This window comes from Pelodiscus sinensis, chromosome 1, assembly GCF_049634645.1.
Source record: "Pelodiscus sinensis isolate JC-2024 chromosome 1, ASM4963464v1, whole genome shotgun sequence".
Taxonomy (NCBI): Eukaryota; Metazoa; Chordata; order Testudines; family Trionychidae; genus Pelodiscus; species Pelodiscus sinensis.
In genome coordinates this window covers 60,833,310-60,856,425 of record NC_134711.1, presented here as the reverse complement: position 1 = coordinate 60,856,425, position 23,116 = coordinate 60,833,310, and the positions used below count along the sequence as shown (strand labels likewise).

At 42.8% G+C, this 23,116-nt stretch overlaps 1 protein-coding gene and 1 long non-coding RNA gene across 2 annotated transcripts in view; both read left to right on the top strand.

The window, feature by feature from the left end:
* The window catches only part of GNS (glucosamine (N-acetyl)-6-sulfatase), a 34,379-nt gene that overhangs the window by 7,074 nt on the left and 4,189 nt on the right, over positions 1-23,116 (top strand). Inside the window, exons 6-13 of the mRNA XM_075931046.1 lie at positions 3,862-4,029; positions 8,205-8,287; positions 10,594-10,712; positions 11,294-11,397; positions 11,618-11,719; positions 12,893-13,000; positions 14,020-14,130; positions 15,592-15,752. Coding sequence (XP_075787161.1) covers positions 3,862-4,029; positions 8,205-8,287; positions 10,594-10,712; positions 11,294-11,397; positions 11,618-11,719; positions 12,893-13,000; positions 14,020-14,130; positions 15,592-15,752 — 956 coding nt within the window. The remainder of the gene's footprint in view (positions 1-3,861; positions 4,030-8,204; positions 8,288-10,593; positions 10,713-11,293; positions 11,398-11,617; positions 11,720-12,892; positions 13,001-14,019; positions 14,131-15,591; positions 15,753-23,116) is intronic.
* Positions 15,759-19,102, top strand: LOC142829715 (uncharacterized). The gene is made up of 2 exons (XR_012904469.1): positions 15,759-16,962; positions 16,998-19,102. It is a non-coding gene; the product is annotated as an uncharacterized LOC142829715 (long non-coding RNA).

The window sequence follows — 23,116 nt, the reverse complement described above, 5'->3', positions numbered from 1 at the left end:
TTATATCTAACATCCTTAGCGGGTGTCCAGGAGATTTATATAGGGGTATTGTGATGTTTACTATCTTATCCCCTTCCTGGTGCATCCTGACATTGTGTTTAGGTTTTTTGACTGCTGCTGCATACTAAGCAGATGCTCTCAGAGAATTAGCCACATTAACTCCAAGATCTTACTTGAGTGATTTGATATGTGTTTTTGGGATTGTTTTTCAATATGCAAGTACTTCTCACTTACCAATACTGAATTTTGTCTGCCATTTTCTTGCCCAGACACCCAGTTTTGTGAACTCTCTAACTCTTTGCAATCTTCTTTTGGACTTTACTATCTTAAATAACTTTTGTATCATCTGCAATCTTTGCCACTTTATTGTTTACTCACTCCTTTTTACAGCTCATTTACTAATATGTTGAATAGCATCGGCTCCTGTAAAGATCTCTGGGGGGCACTGTTATTTACTCCTCTCCATTCTCCCTCAAAGAATTTTAAGAGACTGAGGCATGCTTTTCCGTTACAAAAGCAGTGTCGACTCTTTCCCAACAACTTGTGTTCATCTGTGTCTGATAATTCTGTTCTTTTTGGTAGCTTAACTATTTGTCTGGTACTGAAATTAGGCTTTCCAGCCTGAGGTTGCAGGATCTCCTATGCAGTCTTAAAAAAATTTGGTGCCACATTAGCTATCCTCCAGTCATCTGGCACAAAGACTGATTTAAGTGAGAAGTTACATACCACCTGCTGACCTCATGTCAACTAGACTGTCTGTGAAGATTAGAAGTGCTGGTTTATAGAGCTTTCCAGTTGGTTCAGTGCAAGATAATGTAGCCTTTATTGTATTATGGTTGCTATTACTGAGTAGTTCTGTTATATTCACAACAGAATCTGGTCAAAGAGTTAGAACTAAGTAAGATCTGCTTCTCCCTTGTGGATTCCAGGACTAGCTGCTCCAGAAACATTATCTCTGCATTCGGTCTTGGTGACGTACCTAATTAATATGGGGATAGCTGAAATGGTGCATTATTATTTAATTTTATATATTTATAGTCTGTCTAATCTCTCTGAGACTTTCACAATGACCATCACCATCCTGATCAGGTGATCAGTAGTATACTCCTTCTACTAGACTCTTATTAGTCAAGAATGGAACTTCTTCCATGGAGATTCTGAGGGAGAGTGTGATTTTTACTTAAGATTTTAATTATATTTGACTCATAGTGCCACTCCCCCACCAACACAATCTACTCTTCCATTTTTTTTTTTGCCATGTCCCATTGATTTTTGTCATTCCACTAGATTTCTGTGATGCCTTTTATATCAGTATCTTCATTTAATACCAGGTATTCAGGGTCATCCATCTTGGTGTTCAGACTTTTAGCATTTGTATTCAAGAACTTACAAAATGTGTCACTTTTTAGTTGTCTGCCTTCACGTGGTGTAACTGAATGGAAGGTTTTTATTTGACTTGTACTTCAGTTCCTACCTATTAGGGATGTTACAATGTGTTTATTTTTGTTAACATGTAACTGCTGAAACTTTCACGTTTACACACAGAGGGGCAGGAGGAGGGTGATGCTAACAGGGAGATGGCTTTTCTACAGGATCCTACTTCCGCCACTTCCCCTGCGCTGATGTCTCTTGGGGAGGTGGTAGTAGAGGCAGCTCTGTGGGAACTGGTTTACAAGCCAGCTCCCTACCAACCCCTGCCTTGACCGCCTTCCACGTGCTGCTGCCTCTGTGTGAGAGGCAGTAGCAGTGTGTGGGAGGAGGGGAGCAGGCTGCTCTGCGGGAACTGGTACTGTGTGGTTAACCCTCACAGTGACTATGAGCCCAGGCTCATCAGTTAAATGTGTACACGGGTACACGTTCACATCATTTCTATCTATACTTTATTTACCAAAGTGATATGCAGTTTAGAAATACCAAAGATACTCAATATGTATATAGTATTTTACCACAGTATCGATAGAGAACTGTCCTGAGAATGTATAGCAGGGCAGGAAAGCTCTCTTCTCTAGATAGCTAGTGATTTAACATTAAATATTTCAAATTAACCTTGTCTCTGTTAGCGATTCTGAAAAAGGCTTAAATGTTGGTGCTTGCTGTTTTTGGCCATTAAACAATAGGGACTCTGGACTTACAAACGAGCACTTGACTACATAGATATCAGAGGATTTTGAAATGTCCTGACCTGCATAGAAGACAATTTATTAACATGGTCACCTGTAGCACCAAACTGCCAAACACCAGTCTTCTGTCAATAGCTTCAGTATTTGCCTGTTTGACAGAAGCTAATATGGCAGGCAGTATAGAGGCAAAATGAAGCACTTGTTATGTATAAGAACTGTCTCTTTCATTGGTCCTATAGGCTGCTAATTGAACAGCAAGCAGCTTGAGAAAGCTCTGTGTGGGAGGCAGGTGATACAGGTTTATTACCAGTGAGCCACAAAATCTATAATTGATTGTAATTGCTTATTGTCCATTTTAGAAAAGCCATCTATTTATATAGCTTTCTTAAGAGTCCGTTGCTTCAGAGGCAGAATAGAGAGCACTTCAGAGTAGGGATATTAGCAAGTAGTCAACTACCTGATGAATTTAACTACCTGATAAGCTTGACTGGCGTATTAAGAGGCAGCTAGTGGGGGTTAGAGGAGGCTGCTGTAAGAGTCTTGTCATGGGCAGAGGCTGCTCCAGCAGCAGCCCTTGTCCGCAGAGGTCCCAGCAGGGAACTGGGCCCCTCTGCAGACAGGGGCTGCTGCCGCCAAGCAGCTCATATTCATGGCAGCCTGGGCTGGCCATGCACAAGGACTGTACCAGCAGCAGGCCCTGGCCACGGCCACCCCTGGCCATTGCAAATGGGCTGGTGCTGGAGCAGCTCCCTGAGCCAGCACAAGTTTGAACTACTCTGTCCTGGCTCAAGCTGGCTCCTGGATCTAACCTGGCTGCATCTCTGCAGAGCAGTCCTTAACAAATTTGAATCGACTACAGTCTACTATTAGTCAGATAACTGCAATTTAACATCCCTACTCCAGACCAGGGTGATTAATCAGGCAGAAGGGGAAAACATGAGACTAGAATAGGGAAGAACTGAGATATGTGGTAACTGTGCACGTACAAAGATTAGTTCTAAAAATTGGCAAAGGGAAGGCTACAATAATGGGCTGAAAGGAATAGTGAGAATTGCTGTCCTGTGTAGGCTAAGTGAACAAGCAGTATTCCAATGAGTGGCTAGGTGATGGACATCAAATGGAGCAGCACAAGTGAAAGAAGCTTCAAGCTATACCCTATTGCTTTATGGGATTGGCCATAACAATTAAGTTGGCAGCAGTAGAGCAGGGATTGAAACCTTGACCAGCAGAAAGTTCTCAGAAGACAGTCAAACTGCTAGATTCCTATCTGACATACAAGGTCTGCATCCTACATCCCCTGAAATGTAGAAAGATTTAGGAAGGGTATGAAATGGAATTGTACTTGACAATATGAATAAAAATGTCAGCGAAGGCAGAGTTTGAAAGTGAGCTCTGTCAACAGAACAAGATAATACATCTGAGTTATTCTTTACATCAAGCTCTCCAGGTCTGAATGACATGAAGGTCCAAGGCATACTGGCAATTAGAGGTGTGAGGGACAAAAGACCTCTTATGTTGAAATAGGCTTTATAAATAACTCCGACACTTGGGTTTGATTTACCGTAAGTTGCTACTTCAAATACTTGTAGAAGTACAATTGAGATTGTAAAATAGAGTGCAAGTACTACTTATATTCATACTCTTCTAGTCTTAACTTTTTGGACTGTTTTCTCAGTTTAACATTAGAATTTATTATGACTGGTGTTGGAGAGTTGTTAAACCACTAACTTTGTGTATGCAGGCTAACATGTCCTTGGATTTCTTGGAATATAAATCTAACTTTGAACCTTTCTTCATGATGATCTCCACTCCAGCACCACACTCTCCCTGGATACCTGCTCCTCAATATAAAAAGAGCTTCCAAAATGTCAGTGCACCTAGAAACAGCAATTTTAACATTCACGGAAAGGTAAGATTATTTACAAGAATCCAAATAATAACTACATTAATTGGGGGCAATAATTAGATCAGTCTAACTTGCATGTATAACATTGAAGTAGAAGTTGTGAGAAGAATGGGTTAATGTTATGCTGTTGCTCATCTATTTTTGGCATTTTTTTTTAAAGGATTGTGATCTAATCTTTCAATTCTTATGTGGAAAAAATCTGATGGGGGGCATCTGAGATTAAGATCACAATCATTTTAAAAACTTGATTTTTTCTAATCTTATTGGTGATAGGAAACTGGTTATGCTAACCTTCAAAAATAAACACTCATCTCTACATACTTTTGTATTACAATTTTTGAGTGAATTTATACAGTAGAATAGAAATTATGATTGTTACTAAGTTTACTGAAATTTCACCTTCATCTTCCAAACCATTAAGAAGTTTATTCTGGTAGAATGTCTTGCACTCACTTATAAGCTCTTATGATATGCTTCCAGAGCCTGCCAGCTTGTTCAGTTAGAGTGGCACCTTAAATAGGTTTCACATCGAGGAAATGCCTTAAGTTGCTTTGTCAAGTGCCCACTCGAAGTGGATATTGATGAGCCCTGCTATCTCTAACATAGAAACTCATATTGCTCCCTTTTTAATGCAAAACTGTCCCTAGTCCTCAATTTTTATCAAGCTAGTTAGAAGGCCTCTTGGTTAAGTCATGAATCACAGGTCTCAATGCCACTAAATGCTGTTGACATCAAGTTTTATCATCCCTTCAGCACATAAGCAGACATAGTGGCACCATCCGGGTGTCACAGCACATGAAGTTAATGTAAGTGGGAAGCAATTATTTCAGTAGGAGTCAAACCAGGGGTAAGACGAAAACAGTTGAAGAAAGTGAGCAACGACCTGACCTCCTTGAATATTTGCTTTTCAGTTATTAAGGTAGTTTGCAGTTTTGGTCAGACTCACTGAATTAGTAGTTGTTATAAAATACATGGATAATGAGTGGGACAAATTATTTTCACTTTAGCTAAGAGATTGTAGTATTCTTATCTGAAAAGCTAGCCAAAGTAATTCACGTGGTCAGCTCCATACCAGATGTTCACAGCTTATTCTACCTGTGGCTTGAGGAAGAAGTCACACAAATTGCAGCTAATAAGACATCTTGATGCCTTCTTGAGGCTTTATTTGGCCAAGATACGCTTTCAGTTCTGATTTGGTTTGAGATCTAGACCAAGATCTTGAACCAAATCAGAATATGGTTAGGAGGCTAGATGGAAACTCAGACTGCCTTCCTGTTTGCAACCCAGTGACATCTGTGTGCACTGGAGCTATTGTGACTGATGGAGACCAGGGCAAACGGATAACAGGCTGTAGATCATGGAACTCTTTGCTTGAAGAGATTAGAAAGTTAAGTTTGCAGTCAGTTGAAAGCATGATATACAACTCAGTTTTTTGCAAGTCCTATGATAGTGGTGGGGGCATGAATAGAAAAGGAAGACAATGACTTATCCTAAATTAAGTATCTAAACCAGGAAGCAGAATCTCCATTTTTTTTTCCATAAAAGGATCCTTAGTTGTATCTGAAATTTAGGTACTGCAGTAGTTAGGTGCTTTAAAAATAATAAGATAGAAGTGATTATCTGGACAGCGATCAGCTTAAAAATACAGCCGAAATGATTGGGTAATATTGTGGGAGTTGACTGCTTATGAAGAGCAAAGGTAAAAGTGTCTGCACTTGACTGCATAGCAGCATAATGCACAAGAAAAAACAGAGATGTTTAATACTTGATGCTTACAGTACTTCCAATTGTAAGTATTGAGGATTACCCATCTGTGGAGGAAGGAAATGTTAGGCCATGGCTATACATGCAGTGCTGTAGTGGTACAGTGGTATCAATGCAGTTTATAAGCTGCTGTATATCTGATGAAGACGCTCTATGCTGATGAGGGAGAGCTCTCCTGTTGCCATAAAAAGCCCACTGCTGCAACCTCATTGACCTAGCATTGTGCCCATCAGTGTTTATGCCAGTGTAATTTACGTCGCTTGGAGGGGTGGAACATTCATGCCCCTGAGTGACAAAAATTTTGCCAGCATAGGCTGTAGTGTAGACATAGCCTAGTCTCAGCTACAGACTGAACTGAGACAGCTACTTGCGGTCCTCAACAGTCATGCTTGTTGGCAGAACCATAATAGTCTATTCCTTTAATTTGCAGTAAGGTGTTATGAGGCCTCACTATTGGCTAATTGAAGCACAGTTAAATTCAGTAATAATCTTGTAAATGTGGCCTGAATTCATAACTAGTTTGGAGAGAGAAGACTAGAAAGAACAGCGTATTGCAGGAAAAAACTACTTCCAGCTCCTTAATAAATTGTTAATTCTCTTGGGTCAACTATAATTGCAGGCTGGGTATTTGGTGTTATCCTAAGTCATCTTTCTTGCTTGAGTAAATCTCAAGCATGTAGGTGCTTAATTTAAATTAATAGTCTGAACAATTGACTAAGGCATACGAGTGCTACACACAATTGAACTTAATGACAAATTGGATTAATTAGTTCTACCCAGCACCAAACCCTCCCCAGTCTGCGTGGAAGAAATGGGGAAGTGAAATAGTCATACTTACATGACTCATGCAAATAATTTAGAATAGTAATATAAATGTAGCCCTGTTAGTCTGGTGTAGCTGAAGCAAAATACAGGACTATGTAGCACTTTAAAGACTAACAAGATGGTTTATTAGATGATGAGCTTTCGTGGGCCAGACCCGTGGATCTGGCCCACGAAAGCTCATCATCTAATAAACCATCTTGTTAGTCTTTAAAGTGCTACATAGTCCTGTATTTTGCAAAGAATTTAGGTTGTCTAACAGCCTGTGAAATTAAGGAAGTGAATTGCAAAGGCCAAGTTCTACCACTGAGAAGACCGTGCTCAAGCCAAATTCAGGCTTACATTGGGATAACCAAGATTGGCAGACTTGATTACTTGTTGTTTTACACCTTAAAATTGAAAGTGTAAATATACATGACTTTTATACACTTGATTTTTTGGGGGGGATCCCCTTCACTTAGGAAGTTTTGGGGGTTAATTTTCTTCCTGTGTTTGTATAGCTACTAGCACAGTTCTGATTGGTGTTTCTGACTGCTTGAATGTGTGACTTGCCTGTCCCAGTCAGATGCATGATTACTTCCTCAATTTCTCTCCTCTGAAAAAATAGTCTATCTGGAAAGGTGGTTTGACCTTTTGGTCAGAGCAGGAGGCCTTCCCCTTCTGGGGTGTTAAGTCCAAGTGAAAAGCTATAAAAATCCTTTTACCCTTTGGAAGGTCATTGATGGTCTCCTGCTGAAAGTGCCTGTCTTCTCCTTTTTTGCCTTGTACCAGGGTCTACCCGCTGTTCTGATTGCAGGGACTGTTGTCATTTGTTTTGTTTTTTTGTTTTTTTCTTCAGTGCAGGGATTTTGGGCATCACCTTTAATAGGTCGTGTCAAAAAACCTTTTAAGCCCCAAAATACTCTGCTCCACTATCCTAGGCTTTTTTTTATTGTGGTGGTGATCTCTTAGGCCTCTTCTAGCATTTCTCCACTACTCCCCTGCAGTACTGTTTCCTGGCTTTCCAACAGGTAGAGAGAGATTCATCACTGGTCTCAGTCCAGAGAATCTTCCCCAGACAACAGCTATCCTTTCCAGATCTTACCAGGCAGAGCTCCTTCAACAGTTCTCTTTCCTAGTCCATTAAAGTGATTCCCAGGCACTTCTGCCCCCTGCGGGTATATCTATGCTGCAGCTGGTAGTGATTCTCAGCCTTGTACTGCTGTTAAAAAATAACAAATACTTCTGCAGACATCTGGTAGCAGGACTTTCAATGTCTGCATGTTAGTTCAAGTCCTGCTAGCCGAAGTCTGTGGACCCAAACTGGGAGGCTTGCTCCTAAATACCATATAAATATATCTGATGGAGTCCTTCTCAAACTGAGCAGACATTTACACTGTCCTGCAGTCATAGTTCTCAAGTCACAGCTTGAAGAAGAAGATTGGGTCTAACTCCCACCTGAACTGTTATTAAAATAGCAGGTTACTCTGATATTCTAATACTAATACTTCAGTCATAAATTATTGCTGTTGCAATTAATAATTCTGTAAAGTTTTAACACTTTACAACTCGTTTTTATGTTTCTGTGCTAATCTTCATGTGTTCTCTTTCAGAACAAGCATTGGCTAATAAGACAAGCAAAGACTCCAATGACTAATTCTTCAATACAGTTTCTAGATGATGCTTTTAGGAAAAGGTAGGAACTGCTGCTTGAGAACATTTAATAAGATTGCTGACAAGACTAAGCACCAGGGGCTAATAAATGAGGCTATTCGAAGTGTGTAATAGGTTTAACCATAAGAGCTAAATTACTTATAGCAGTTCTTTGGATGCTGCCTGTAGAGTCATGCCCCCTACCTTTTTCACTAGGCAGACTCATATGCTAGACCAGAGATAGTTCTTGTATCTACCTGTTACTCTCATTTATCATACAGAGGTATAGGAAGTCTTGTTCATTCTTTTACTGTTTCTAGTGTGTGAGACTGTAAAATCTATTCCCACACACAGAATGAACAGATTGATAGAATATGATCTAATCTAGTTTTTTTTAAGACATTGAGAGAATGAATTCCTACTATGACTTTCATATGAAATGTGTTTCGTTAACAAATTAGAAAATAACTTACCGTCTAGATCCTCTAGCCAACTATCCTTAGATCTGAGTCTGTTCTCTCTTCTTTGTACATTGTTGTCAATAATAAAGGTTCTTTTCCCTGGAGCAGTCCCATTGAATTCAGATAGGATGGAGGAGTTTTTTGTCTAAAAAAACAAGTATAAATAATTGAAACTTAGGAACTAGGGTTCTTTAAGCTGCACTTTCTCTAGAATGCAAATTAAAGTAAAAAATGAACAAGTAGAAGAACTTGTTACTAGAGGTGGTGGAAGAAAGAGTATCTAAAACATTACGGAGCTGCCCCTGGGCATATATGTCATCTTCAAAGTTAGCTGAAGTTGTCATCTAGGTGTTGTTCCCATACTCAGGCTCACCTCTCACCCAAGTTGAATGGTGCTTTCAGCTGGCGCTAGCTGGCATAACTGTAACTGTGAGGTAGAGCCCAGGTTCTCCTTTTTGTTAGGCTGATAAGTGGTACACTTTTCAATGATGATGAAGGCTAAATTCTGATGGTCCTCCAGTGCCTTTTTACAGTTCCCCCTCTGTCTCAGAAGGATAGCTCAGTTCTTCCACAATTCACTGTCGAAGAATCTCAGTACAACCTTACTTTGAGTTCACTCGTCATGAAGATAGCTACGTACCTGTTTTCAGAGCTGATCTGTATAATGGTTATCCTTATAGGATTTTTGGATAGCCTCTCTGTAGAAGGAGATTTTGGGCACTTTTCAGTTACTAATTCCTGATGCATTACAAATGGCAACAGCAGCTAATGCTGTTCTCTAACAATATGAAGACATAGCTAATGTGTAAATTAAATAAGCTTTTTAGTCTCTTTTTTTTTTATACCAAAGACTGAAAATAAAGCTAAATTCTAATAATAAGTTACAAAACAAGTGCTAACAAAACTTTAAACAATAGGACTATTTTGGACATGTTGACAGGGTAAAATTTGCTATCTTGCAGAAGAGAGACTCAGAGCTAGTTTTACAGTCATTACTGGCATGCAGGTAAAATTATGCAGTTAAATCAAATACTGAATGTATGTTGGGAGACCTCAGAACCCAAGAAGAAAATCTGACTGGTTAACCTGAATCTAAGCACTTTGTGAAGATGTACTAGTCTTGTAATTAAACATATCACTGTTTCTATCATGAGATCTGCTTGCTGAGAAGATGGCCAGTAGCTTGAGAGGTTTTGCAGGCTTCAAAATTAATGGATCATGGAACTGTGGGAGGAATATAAAGAAGTGGATATACCTTGCTACTCTACTTTGTTCAGTTTCTTATAGAAACTGTTTAAAATATGTTTGTTAGTTTGTTTCAGCAAAAACAACAAGGAGTCCAGTGGCACTTTAAAGACTAATACATTTATTAGGGTATTGGAGCATAAGCTTTTGTGAGCTACAAGTCACTTCTCAGATGCTGAAGAGAAAAAGGCAGAAAGAGGGAGAAGAAAAGGGAGTATGACAACAATACAAATTAAATCAGCATGACCATACTTTTTAGGAACACTTTAGTTCTGCTTTTATAAAGTTGTGACCTTGCAAAAGAACACTCTGATACTAACATGCTAGTTTGCATTACTTTAGAAATGGTCTATGGCTACTTCTTGATAAGATTAAATGCAATCTGCATTTTGACCTTTCAGGCACTACAGAGTAAAAGCAGAATAAGACTAAACATAAGGCTGTGTCTCTTTTAAAATGACTGCAGCTTAGACATTAAAATGGAACTTGCTATATATTTGGTTTGTTTTCAGAGTAGATGGTGATAGATGTGAGATGCCTACGTACATAACAGAAGTCCCAATTGATTTGTAGTTTAATATAAATGCCCATTCACAATTTAATACTAAACACTTAATTTGGAACAATTTTTGCTCCTATATAGATGGCAAACACTACTGTCAGTAGATGATCTGATAGAGAAACTGGTGAAGAAACTGGAATTGCTCAGAGAGCTAGATAACACTTATATTTTTTATACCTCAGACAATGGCTTCCATACAGGTAAATATACTTATCCTTTGTTCTGCTACAAACTGTTGATGAAATCTTAGTTCCTTGGCTTCTATCCCTGTTTACATCTGTGAAATGAAGACAATACCAGTATTTCTCAGTGCTATGAAGCTAAATGAATTGATTGCAATCCGACAGTGCCATCCCCCATCTACAGAGTTTATAATGTGATGTTCTGAGCCTAAAATGTAATGATAGACTTTTATGTAATGTATATAGACTTTTCCTCCATTTCTGCTCTGAATTACCAATGCATTTTTACAGTGAATTTCATTATAGCGCCTCTTTCCTTTCTCAATTTTAGAGTTGCCCTGTCTTTTGTAGTTAGGTTTGAAGTTTTACAAATAGCCTAATTTGTTCAGTCAGTCTGTTACTGTAGTAACATTCTGACATAAAGGAAATCTGTGGGTGAATATGGACTGAGGGCCTGAACATGTAATATCAAGATAAAGGACCTGTTTAAACAAGTCACTGTTCATCAAAGCCAGTGACTAAGCGATATGAGGTTCAGTTTTTAAAAACTAAGCCACAATTAAATGGTGTCTAATTCTTCTCTTCATAATGTTTTCTAGGACAATTTTCGTTGCCGATAGACAAACGGCAGCTCTATGAGTTTGACATTAAAGTTCCATTGCTAGTTCGAGGACCAGGGATCAAACCAAACCAGACAAACAAGGTAGGATTATACCTGAAGGTGCAATAATATAGGTCTTCAAATTCTTTCATAGTTATCAGACACTGCCTGGCATATATGTTGTAAAAGCGTCTAGCAACACCCTAGTTTTCTGTTCTATAGAGGGACCTGACTTTCTTGTTGTTAAACTGTCAATGTTTAGTCTCAATGTGAACATCAATCTTTTTGAGTGTCAGTAATACTTCGTCCTACCATTTTGCAGATGCTTGTTGCAAACATTGATTTGGGTCCCACTATTTTGGATATCGCAGGGTTTGACTTAAATAAGACACAGATGGATGGGATGTCACTGTTGCCATTACTGGTAAGAGTTTACTCAGGATTCACAATTGATCAATTTTACAGATTACTCTGACACAGATTATCCTTCAGGGTTAGGAAGATGTGCATTCAGAATCTCCTCTCCCTCATTTTCACACAGAACCCTTCTAGCTTAATGAATGTAGTCATGTGATTGCAAGTATAGCATTTCAGTGCTGATACATTCCAGTAAACTTGGAAAATCCCTCCTAAAGGGAGGATAAACTAACTTTTTCTTTGACTAGTTGCACTGCTGTTAATAATGACTCCTGTTTTGAGGGTTGTACTGTTTGGCTTTTAAATTCTGAAATGCTTTACGACGGGGTGAGCCTGCCTTAGTCCCCTGGCACCACCACTCACAGCTTCTACTAGTTGTGGTTCCCCATTACTGATCAATGGGAGCTGCAGGAGAAGTGTCTGCTGGCAAAGGCAGAGCAGGGGGTCTCCACATGCTGTCCTTCTCAGGGGCTACAGGGAGGTGCCAACCATGTCCAAGAGCAGCAATTACCACAGGGATAATTACTCCAGCCATGACAGGTTAGGCATTTTAGAACTCACTACCCAGAGAATTAAATTTAAGCATAAGAGAGAAATGAAAATTATGAAATTCACAGACCAGTCAAAAACCAAAAATACCACACTTTGCAAGCAGTAAAAAGTGACAACACCTCTGCCCCCCCACACACACATTTTCTCTTCTCTGTGAAGACAGGGTACAGAAATGGGGGGAGGAGGGACACCCTGACCTCCCCTCATCTCCCTTCCACATCCTGAACAGCAACTGAACAGCCAGCGCTTGATAGCTTCCTGGCCAAACCAGTCAGGATCCACCTGTCAGAGGCTCCAAGATCTACCGGTAGATCCTGATCTACTGGTTGGTGACCACTGCCCTAAAGCAAAAGGCTATATAAAAACCTTTTCTGGAGACTTTGGATTATAATTTGGTGGTATTTGGCAATCTAGCTTGTTCTGTAGTGTTCATAATCTTTCAGTTAGTGTTAATTTTTATATGAACTGTTATCACTCCAAATCAAACAAAATACCCACTTCCTAAACAACTGATCAGTTTTTGGGTCTTGATTCAGTGTGACTTCCAGTTCATATATGCATGATTTTTACTTCTAGCATTGTCAGAAGAGCTAACACAGTAAAGTTTACTACTTTATTTCTGTTTTAGAGAGGAGACAAAAATGTGACCTGGAGATCAGATGTCTTGATTGAGTATCAAGGAGAAGGTCATAACAGCAGCGATCCTATGTGCCCCGCACTGGGACCTGGTGTTACTGTAAGCAAAGCTGAATTCATGTGAATTATTTGTAAATGTTTTCTGAAATTACGGAAACTAAAACCTCAGTTCAGAGTAAGGCCCGTTAGTAGCATAGAAATTGTGTTTTCCAGTGATGTGGGGGATCTGGATTTTGATTTTTGCAAACACCAGTCTTACAACAACCAGTTTTGCAAACGAGTTTTCCTTGATACCTCTTAAAATTCTAATGTCTTCAGAACATTGGAAATTCCTTTGCCATGGCTTGAAGGACAAGAAAGCAATGCAGTATACTCTACCACAACTTATGCACAATATCTATTGTTACTTCAAGATTAATTTTTATGACATTTTTGGTTTTATGAATTCCTCAATAAACAGTGCCAAAATAGGTGTTTTACTATTTTTTTGATCTGCAGGATAGCAGGAACTAGGCCTCTTCTGAATACATCGTGTCCAGTTCAGGGTAGAATGTTTTTTGAATTGCTGAATATCTGCCTCTTTGATTTTTTTTAAATAACTAGTGCCTCTGAATCCCATTGAAAAGATGGTGGCCACATGACATAATCAGATGTTGATTTGAAACCAATAAATAGGTAGCCACATTCTGCAGTATACTATTTTCTGTAATTCTGTCAAACTAATGCTTACTGTAAATAGACCCAACTGTAATGTTCCATTTTATGGTTGTATTCCCACTCTGTCTGAGTAGCCTGTTTAGGATATTGAGTATTGTTTTCATTTCCTGGGCTAGTGTATTAATTCACAAGACAGCTTCTTGGTATTTATCTCCCATTTTAAAAATTTCCCTGAGATAGTGACCTTGTCTAATTTTAGAAAAATGGGTATTTTTGTCCTATAAATCTCTGCCTGGGATTTTTAACATTTAATATTCAGCTTTTTGTCTAGTGTCCATGAACTACTTACACCTGCCTTTAGCAAGTATCAGTTCTGGCAAGAGAATTGTTGCTTCCAGTTTCACCACGAGCATGAACATTCTTTCTTACTTCCTTTTTTGTTTAATCTCTGTTGCTTTGCAGCATTGTTTTCCAGACTGTGTGTGTGAAGATTCATATAATAACACTTATGCTTGTGTGAGGACACTGTCAGCTTTATGGGATTTGCAGTACTGTGAATTTGATGACCGGGAGGTAATACTTTCTGTCATTTATTTTAATGATGCAGTGTGTTAAATATTCAGTTTTCTTGCAGTTCTCACTGTTTGAGATTAATTAACATCTGTTATAGTGTAACTCCATTGATGTCTGTCTGCAAAGTTTATCTACTCTCAAGGTTGGCATAAACTAGTCTGAAAATGAGACTGTAGCTTCACTTGTAGGCTAAATAGTCAGTTTTTTTTAACTGTTGGTGGAAATAGTTAACCAAAACATACTGCATGATAGTTAACCAAAACATACTGCATGATCACGATGGGAGAATGGGTTAAATTATCTAGGGCCAAATTCTCCTTTGATGTAAGTGGGAGATGCAGCAGAGCTGAATTTGATCTTACATATCTAAATGATAGAGACAACTTTATTGTATATCATAGACTAAACTAGTGGCTAGCCCTGTATGTCACAGCTTACTGCACATTACTAGCAAGTTCTCACACAGTGCAAGTGTGTGGTGTTGTCAGCAAAAAAGCATTTGCAACCTTAGTACATTTTAATTTTTGCCTGTGAATTTATAAAGTGCAGATGAAAAATGAATAACCTTCATTCTAACCCATTGCAACAAAACGCTCATTTAGTATTAGAGTGCAACTTCAGCAGATATCTCATTGACAGGGAAGTTAGGGGGGATGAGGACTTGAATTCTGCTAGGAAAAGAGTACCATATAAAATCTGTTTGAGCACTTCCAAATTGTTTAAAGCCTATTGTTGGGGAGATCACATTTCTACAGCTAACTTAGGCCATACCCATGACCATAAGCTGCATTCTAATAGGTTAATCACTGTTAACATTGGAGGAATGCAGCTGTCTGGTCTGAAAACACAGGGCCAGCTCTACAGAAAGATTTAGAACAGTTGGCTTAAGAGGATCTGTGTCATTAGGACACAAACTTTTCCTACATTTAGAAGCAAAATTCAAATCTCATTAGTAGGATGTTAGCTTCATGAACAGTTCCAGCTCTTCTCTTTAATCCTCTCCCTGTTTTCACTCCCTAACAACCATGATCAATTCTTGGTTATGTGCATTGTCTTGGTGAAAAGATGTGCTCTTTGGGAATTTCCTTAACCAGGACTATCTACACACATGGGATTGTCATTACCTACATATGCTTATCTTAGGATTCTTTCATGAGATGACAAACCTAACATTTGATGTGCATATAATTTACTTATGAATATTCACTTCATTGCCACTGCTCCCTCAAGTCTGTCCTGACATTGTGAACTCCTTTAGGGAAGGATCCAGTTCATGGGTGTCTGATAGGCATTTGATGTGTACTACAGGCTAACTGAAGATATAATTTAAAACTATAGCAGTAGAAAATAAGCTGTTACACTACCAGCATATGTTTCCCCACATACAGAATAGCCAGTATTCTATTTATAATACCTGACATTTTAATACAAAAAGTGCAACTATTTTTCCCACTTAACCAGGTTTTTGTGGAAGTCTACAACTTGACTGCAGACCCACACCAGCTTACTAACATTGCTAAAACAATAGACCAGGAAATTTTAGAGAAGATGAACTATCGACTAATGATGTTACAGTCCTGCTCAGGAGCAACTTGTCGCACGCCAGGCGTCTTTGACCCAGGGTAACCTTTTTTGACTATTTTTAGCTCTTGTAATCATTCACAGTTGGGTAGCCTTTTAGGAATATTTCTTATAAAATCAATTCCCTTGACATGAGATTCAAAAGTTGTTTTGTTACTTTTCCTTTAGTTGGAAGAAGGGTTTCCCTTTTCTCTAAAAGTTAGTAGCTGGATGGTGCCATAAATGCTTTTACATTTAATTCCTGGAACGTGTCAGTATCTGTAGGCACTTGATCTGAGGAAGAGAAGATTATATTAATGGAAAAGAAGGTAGACAGAGTAAATTTTAAAGCTGAAAGATTTGCCTGAGACCTAGTAGTGCATCTTTCATCCAGGAAACTCCATCTAATTGCCACTAAATTAGAAGTCTAACTTAAAATGTAACCTTGGGACTATAACAGCTAAATTTTTCTAAATTAACTTTACCTGGTGGCTGTAAGATGTGAAAAGTTATGGAAAATAAATTTAATATATAATTAATGGTGTCATTATCCATCCCCTTCCAGGTAACTTTATCAATCACTATTGATTTGAAAAGAATGCTGCCTGCATAGTTCTTTGGCTGACTAATCAAGGAACAATAAGGAAATAATCACTTATAGATTATTGAAAGTTTTAAGTGTATTGCTCTATGCAGGAACTTTCAACTCAAGTATTTGCTAGCTTTATCTCACCTCTGCCTTGGATTTAAGTATTGAATATTCAAAATAATTAATACTGTCAAACTACCAGGAAAAGGGCTTGTATGTGCAGCAAAACCTGTATGAGTTAATCACAACCGTCCTTCTCTTGAGTTAAAAAGTTACTGCTTTTTTTAGCTGAGAAACCGTTCTTCTAGAATTGTTTGTGTTTAAAAGGCTGTTAGCATTTAAATGCTAAGTCTATAGTAGACTAACCTGCCATGACATTTTGTTGCTGTAAATACTGCATTATCAATATTCTGCAGCTCCTAAGCACTCTTTTTCGTTTATTCATACATACATACCTTAGCATTTGTATTTCGATGCAGCATCTACACTGTTAACTAGAAGAGCCACTATATTAATTTTGGCAACTCCTGTAGTACTGGATTGTGACTAAACTGAAATGTTGTAGCATTGTCCTGGTAGAGGAAAACTAGTTCTTCTTCGAGTGATTGCTCATAGCCGTTCCATGTAGGTGTGCGTGGGCGGTGTGCACATGTCGTCGGAGATTTTTTTCCTCAGCAATACACGTCAGGCCACCAGGGAGCCTCCTGGAGTGGCACAGGTATACCGGCCAATATATATCCCTGCTGCCCCCCCCCCTCAGTTCCTTCTTACAGTGGTGGGGGTCCTTGGAATGCCCCTTAGCTCTTGCTTAAGCAAATGCTGCTAGTACTTAAGTAGTTCTTTGTTACCTGTTATCAGTTAATTATCTGTTAAAAGTTGTAAATTGAGTTATAGTAGTATCTGTGTTTTGTTTACCGCTGCTGCACATGCCCAGACTGCAAGGATTCAAACCTTGCAAAAAGTGCCACCGGCCCATGCCCTGTGGCACTCCACATTCATCTTGCCTGAAGTGCATGGGAGAGGCTCACTTTTCAGAGGCCTGCAAGATTTGTAAAGCTTTCAAGCCCTGCACGAAGCGGGAGAGAGAATCATGCTTCAAGATCATTCTCATGGAGGCAGCTCTAAGACTGGCACCGGCATCGGACCTGGTACAGGCATCGCAGAGCGCGCCGGCTTCAGCACACTCTTGTGCCTCCCCGGTACCACAGAAGCTTTGGCACCGGTCACAGTCCCCGGTGCCGCAGAAGTAGTAAGGCCTAACAAGAGGTAGATCACCTCCGAGGTGTGTGCCCTCCATGCGCCCTTCAGTGGGGCACGTGGCACCATCAAGTGCTGAACCCGGACCATCTCGCTTGGGCAGACCTTTATCCCCATACCAAGAGCTCAGCCCACTGGGGGACTTCCCAGAATCCTCTACTCCAGAGGCCTTGGAGGCGGCCAGAGACTTGATTGAGTCGTCCCTCTCACCTCCCCCAGCACCGACCTCACCAGAGGTCATGGGAATGGCAGGCACTGACTGACGTCGAGGGCGTCCGATGACGTAGTCTAGAACGCCAGAAAACACCAGTCGGTGCAGCCCACAACTCCGGCACTGGTGACCAACTCGACCCCGGTACCAGACAGGACACGGCACTGGGCCCGGCACTGACACGATACCACCATGTGGTACTGTCTATGGCATCCAGCTCCGCGGCTTCTACGTCCGCCTAGAGCTTACTGGTCCCAGGCCCAGCTATGCCATCCCCACCTCCCTGGCACTGCAGCAAACCTGAGTCGAGGGCCAGACACACTCAGGCGTCGGCAACCTTGGCAGAACCCCTGACGGCCCCACTGGTCTGCTTCAGAATACTCAATCAACTCAGAGGCAGAGTCAACTTGGTTGTCAAGAGGCTCCAGATCCCACTGTCAGCACCGGCTCCGCTCGCAGCACCACAGCTCCTCTGCTCACCACCATCAGCAGCATTATGCACAGCTGGTTCCAGTGCCGGTGATGCAAGAAACCTGGCCCCCAAAACCTCCGAGTCTGTGGCCATTCTGGACCCTCTGGCCCTACCACCAGAGCCAGGGTGCAGATCTTTCAAGAGCAGGGTCAGTCATCTTGGGGGTGGGGGCCCCCATCGGCAACTCCCCTGGCTTGATCTCCGTAGTCAGCGTAGTCACTACCTCTTGGTCAGGCATCCCCAAGGCCATCAGTAAGCGGGGCTCCACCAAGCCAGCCACTACCACAATCTGTGGGGGGGACTTCGTAAGCCCCCTCGCAAATGGTGGCTCCCACGGAGGTGGCCCAAAAGGGGTCATTGCCATCCTCCCTGGATGAGGCCCTAAGGGACATCTTTCCATCCATGCCCTCGATGGACACCAAGACTTCCTTTGCCAACTGGCACAGAGCCTGGGGGTCCAAGCCGAGAAAGTGTGTGAGGATTGACATGGTCAATATCCTCCAGTCCAACCCTCACCAGAGTGGCCCCAACGATTAATAAAATGGTGACCAAGATCTCCATACCGCCAACAGACAAAAGGGCCAAGCAGTGATATTTCGTGCCTCAGAAGGGCAACGAGTACCTGTTCTTCCACCTGCCCCCGGGATCACTGGTGGTGCAGGCTCTCAACCAGAGGAAGAGACGGGCAACTGGCTGCCACCCCCAAGAACAGCAAGGCCAAAAAGACAGATCTTCTGGGTGGGAAGGCCTACATGTCCGGGGACATCTAGCTCCCTATTGCCAACCAGCAGGTCCTGTTGTCACGGTACGTGTGCAACACTTGGGCCTCCATGGACAAGTTCACAGACCTGCTCCCAAGAGACTCCCGTCCGGAGTTCAGGGCCCTCCGTGAGGAGGGAAGAGCGATCTCCAGGGCAGTACTCCAGGCAGCCCTTGATGCGGCTGATGCTGCTGCCCGTGCCATGGCCACAGGAGTAGTTCTACGCCGCATCTCCTGGCTACAAGGGTCTGGGGTGCCCCTGGAGCTCCAAAAATACTATCCAGGACTTTCCTTTCAAGGTCCCCTCGCTGTTCTCTGAACAGACGGACCAGCGCCTCCGTGGCCCAAAGGACACCCTTGCCACACTTAAGTCCTTGGGCATGCACACACCAGCTAGCCAGAGGCATTAGTTCTCAGGCAGGAACACCCTCAGACTGCTCCAACGGGCCTCACGTCCTGACTTCCCCCGCCACAGGAGCAGGAATGGCAGTGGGAGGAACTGCAGACCTTCTCAGGGCCAGGGCCACTTAACAAACCCTCTGGGCCTCGTCAAGGATTTTGAGGGGATGCCTGAGGGCAACATACCAGTCTCCCCACTTACCTTCCGGGAATGTTTATTCCCTTTCCACTAGGCCAGACGTTCCATTACATTGGACCAGTGGGTCCCGGAAATAGGGGAAGGGGGATACGCCATCCCGTTCCACTTGCCCCCCCCCCTTCCCACCCTCTAACCCTGTCCCTTTTCAGGGACCCCTCCACCTTCTCACTCTGGGAGACAGAGCTGTTCCCTCTGAGTTTTTGGGCAGGGTTTCTACTCCTGGTATTTCCTGGTCCCGAAAGCCAAGAGAGGCTTTTGCCCCATCCTGGACTTCAAAGGTCTCAACTCCATTATTGTCAAAACCAAATTCAAGATGGTAATCTTGGCATCTATAATCCCTTCATTAGCCCCCAGAGTCTGGTATGCTGCCCTCAATCTGCAAGACACCTACCTTCCACATTTCCATCACTCCTCACCTCACCACCGGCGATTCCTCCACTTTACGGTGGGCAGGGACCACCACTACCAGTTGATGGCTCTTCCCTTTGGTATTTTTACAGCCTCTCAGGTCTTTACCAAATGTATGGCAGTCGTGGCCGCTGCTCTACGGAGATGGGGCATTCAGGTGTTCCCCTATCTAGACAACTGGCTCCTGAGGAGACGGTCTGAGAACCAGGTGCGGGCCCACATCACCACGGTCTGGAATCTCTTCAGGGAGCTAGGCTTACTCCTAAATGTGGACAAATCAACTCTAATTCCAACCCCGATAATAGAGTTCATAGGTGCCAACCTGGACTCGATATTGGCAAAGGCTTCCCTCCCCAGGACTCACTTTCTGGCGATATAGTCCGCCATCCAGGAACTGCAAACATTTCCCAATGACCACAGCCAGGGCCTGTATGCTTTTCCGAGGTCTAATGGCCGTGTGCACATACATCGTGCAACACACCAGACTTCGCATGCACCCATTGCAAATGTGGCTGGCATGAGTCCACTACCTGGCTTTCCACCCGTGGAACAGGGTAGTGATGGTTCCCAATACTGTCCTCCACTTGCTGACTTGGTGGACTCATCAGGAGGAGGTCTGTGCAGGAGTCCCCTTCTCCAGACCTGTACCAAGCATCCGACTCGTGACAGATGTCGGACATCGGTTAGGGAGCGTATCTGGGGGTCATGCGGACGCAAGGTATGTGGTTCCAGGACAATCTCTCCCTGCACATCTATGTCAAGGAACTCCGAGCAGTCCGCCTGGCCTGTGCAGCTTTTCTTCCCCACCTCAGGGGCAGGTCAGCCCTTATCTTATCAGACAACACGATGGTGGTGTCGTATATAAACAGATAGGGCGGGGCTTGCTCTCCCCACCTGTGTCAGGAGGCAATCTGCCTGTGGGATCTCTGCATCGGGGCGGATATCCACCCGATGGCCTCTTACCTCCTGGGTTCCCAAAATGTCCTAGCAGACAAGTTAAGCAGGGCCTCTTGGGTGTGTCTAGACTACAGGGATTTTTCGAAAAAAAGTGGCCTTTTTTTTTTTTTAAATCTTTACCTGCATCTAGACTGCTGCTGCACTCTTTCGACAGTAAATCGAAAGAATGTCAGTTTTTTCAACTGGAAAACCTCATTTTACGAGGAATAACGACTTTTTTCGAAAGTACTCTTTCTAAAAAAGGCACTATATAATGCAAACTGTGCTTTTTCGAAAGAGAGAATCCAGACTGCCTGGATGCTCTCTTTCGAAAAAGTGGCTTGCTTTTTCAAAAGTACTGGTTGTAGTCTAGACGCACTTTTTCGAAAGAGGCTTGTAGTCTAGACGTAGCCTTTCTGGACACGAGTGGTCCCTCAGGAAGGAAGTGGCCCGCTCCATCTTCTGCGAGTGGGGGTTTCCCCAACTAGACCTGTTCACTACCAGGCAGAACAAGTGCCCTAGGTTCTGCTCCCTCATGGGATTTGGAAGGGGCTCCTTAGGAGACGCACTTCTCCACCCCGGCCCAGGGCCTTACTGTACGGCTTCCCACTGTTCCCACAAGTCCACAGGGTTCACCTGCGAGTGCAGGAGTTCAAGGCGTCTGTAATTCTCATTGCCCCAGCATGGCCCAGACATCATTGGTTCTCAGCCCTTCTTAGCCTGTCATGCAAGATGCCTGTACCCCTTCTGTTGCTCCCGGTCCTGATCACCCAGGACTCTGGCACTTCCTGCACCTGATGGCATGGAAGCTCTGTGGCTGACAGCGGCAGAGCTCCAATGTTGGCTCGGGATCAGGAAGTTCTGTTAGGCAGTCGGAAACCTTCCACTAGGGCTACATACCTGGCTAAATGGAAGCAGTTCTACATCTGGGCTTCCCACAAAGGGGTTTCCCCAAGGGAAGCCCCAATTCCCCTGATCCTGGACTACCTTTTAGATCTCAGGCATCAGGGACTCTCCTCTTCCTTGATTAAGGTCCACTTGGTGGCCATCTCTCCCTTCCACCCTGGAGACAGGGGAAAGACTATGTTTGCTGATCCAATGGTAAACAGGTTCCTGAAGGGGCTAGATAGACTTTACCCACTTGTATGACAGCCCATCCCTCAATGGGATCTCAATCTGGTCCTTTCCAAACTCATAGGGCCCCTGTTTGAGCCCCTGGCAAAGTGTTCATGAATACACCTGTCCTACAAGGTATCCCTCCTGGTAGTGATCACGTCAGCTAGGCGGGTGTCCGAACTGCGAGCGCTTACTTCAGATCCCCCCTATACAGTTTTCTTTAAGGATAAAGTCAGACTACGACCCCACCCTGCCTTCTTGCCTAAGGTGGTGGTGTCCTTTTATGTGTCTCAGGACATATTCCTGCCAGTGTTTTACCACAAACCTCACACGTCAGGGAAGGAGCAGGCACTGCACACCCTAGACATCAGGAGGGCCTTAGCCTTTTATTTAGACAGGACAAAGCCCTTCCGTAAATCACCACAACTTTTTGTGGCCATTGCAGGACACTCAAGAGGACAGCCAGTCTCCACACAAAGGATATCCTCATGGATCACTGCATGCATCCGAGTGCTACGCTCTAGCAGGGGTCCCAGTCCCCCCTCCCCTCCCCTCCACCCACCCACCCACCCACCCACACACACACACCTCTCTATGAGGGCAATGGCTTCCTTCACGGCACAGGTCCCATCCTGGACATCTGCAGGGCTGCCACTTAGTCCTCCGTCCACACCTTCGCCAACCACTACGCACTGTCACATCAGGCCAGAAAGGATACCACCCTGGGCAGGGCGGTCCTCCATTCTGTAGAAGGTTAAAACTCCGACACCTCCTCCTTCAGGTTCCACTTTGGAGTCACCTACATGGAATGGACATGAGCAGTCACTCGAAGAAAGAACAGTTACTTACCTCATAACTGTTGTTCTTCGAGATGTGTTGCTCATGTCCATTCCAAATCCCACCCGCCTCCCCTTCTTCGGAGTATTCCAGTATGAAGGAACTGAGAGGATGGGGGGGCCAACGGGTATATATCGGCCGGTATACCGCCGCCACTCCAAGGGGCTCCCTGCTGGCCCGACAGGTACTGCTAAGGGAAAAATCTGCAACATGTACATGCTGCGCGCACACACCTACATGGA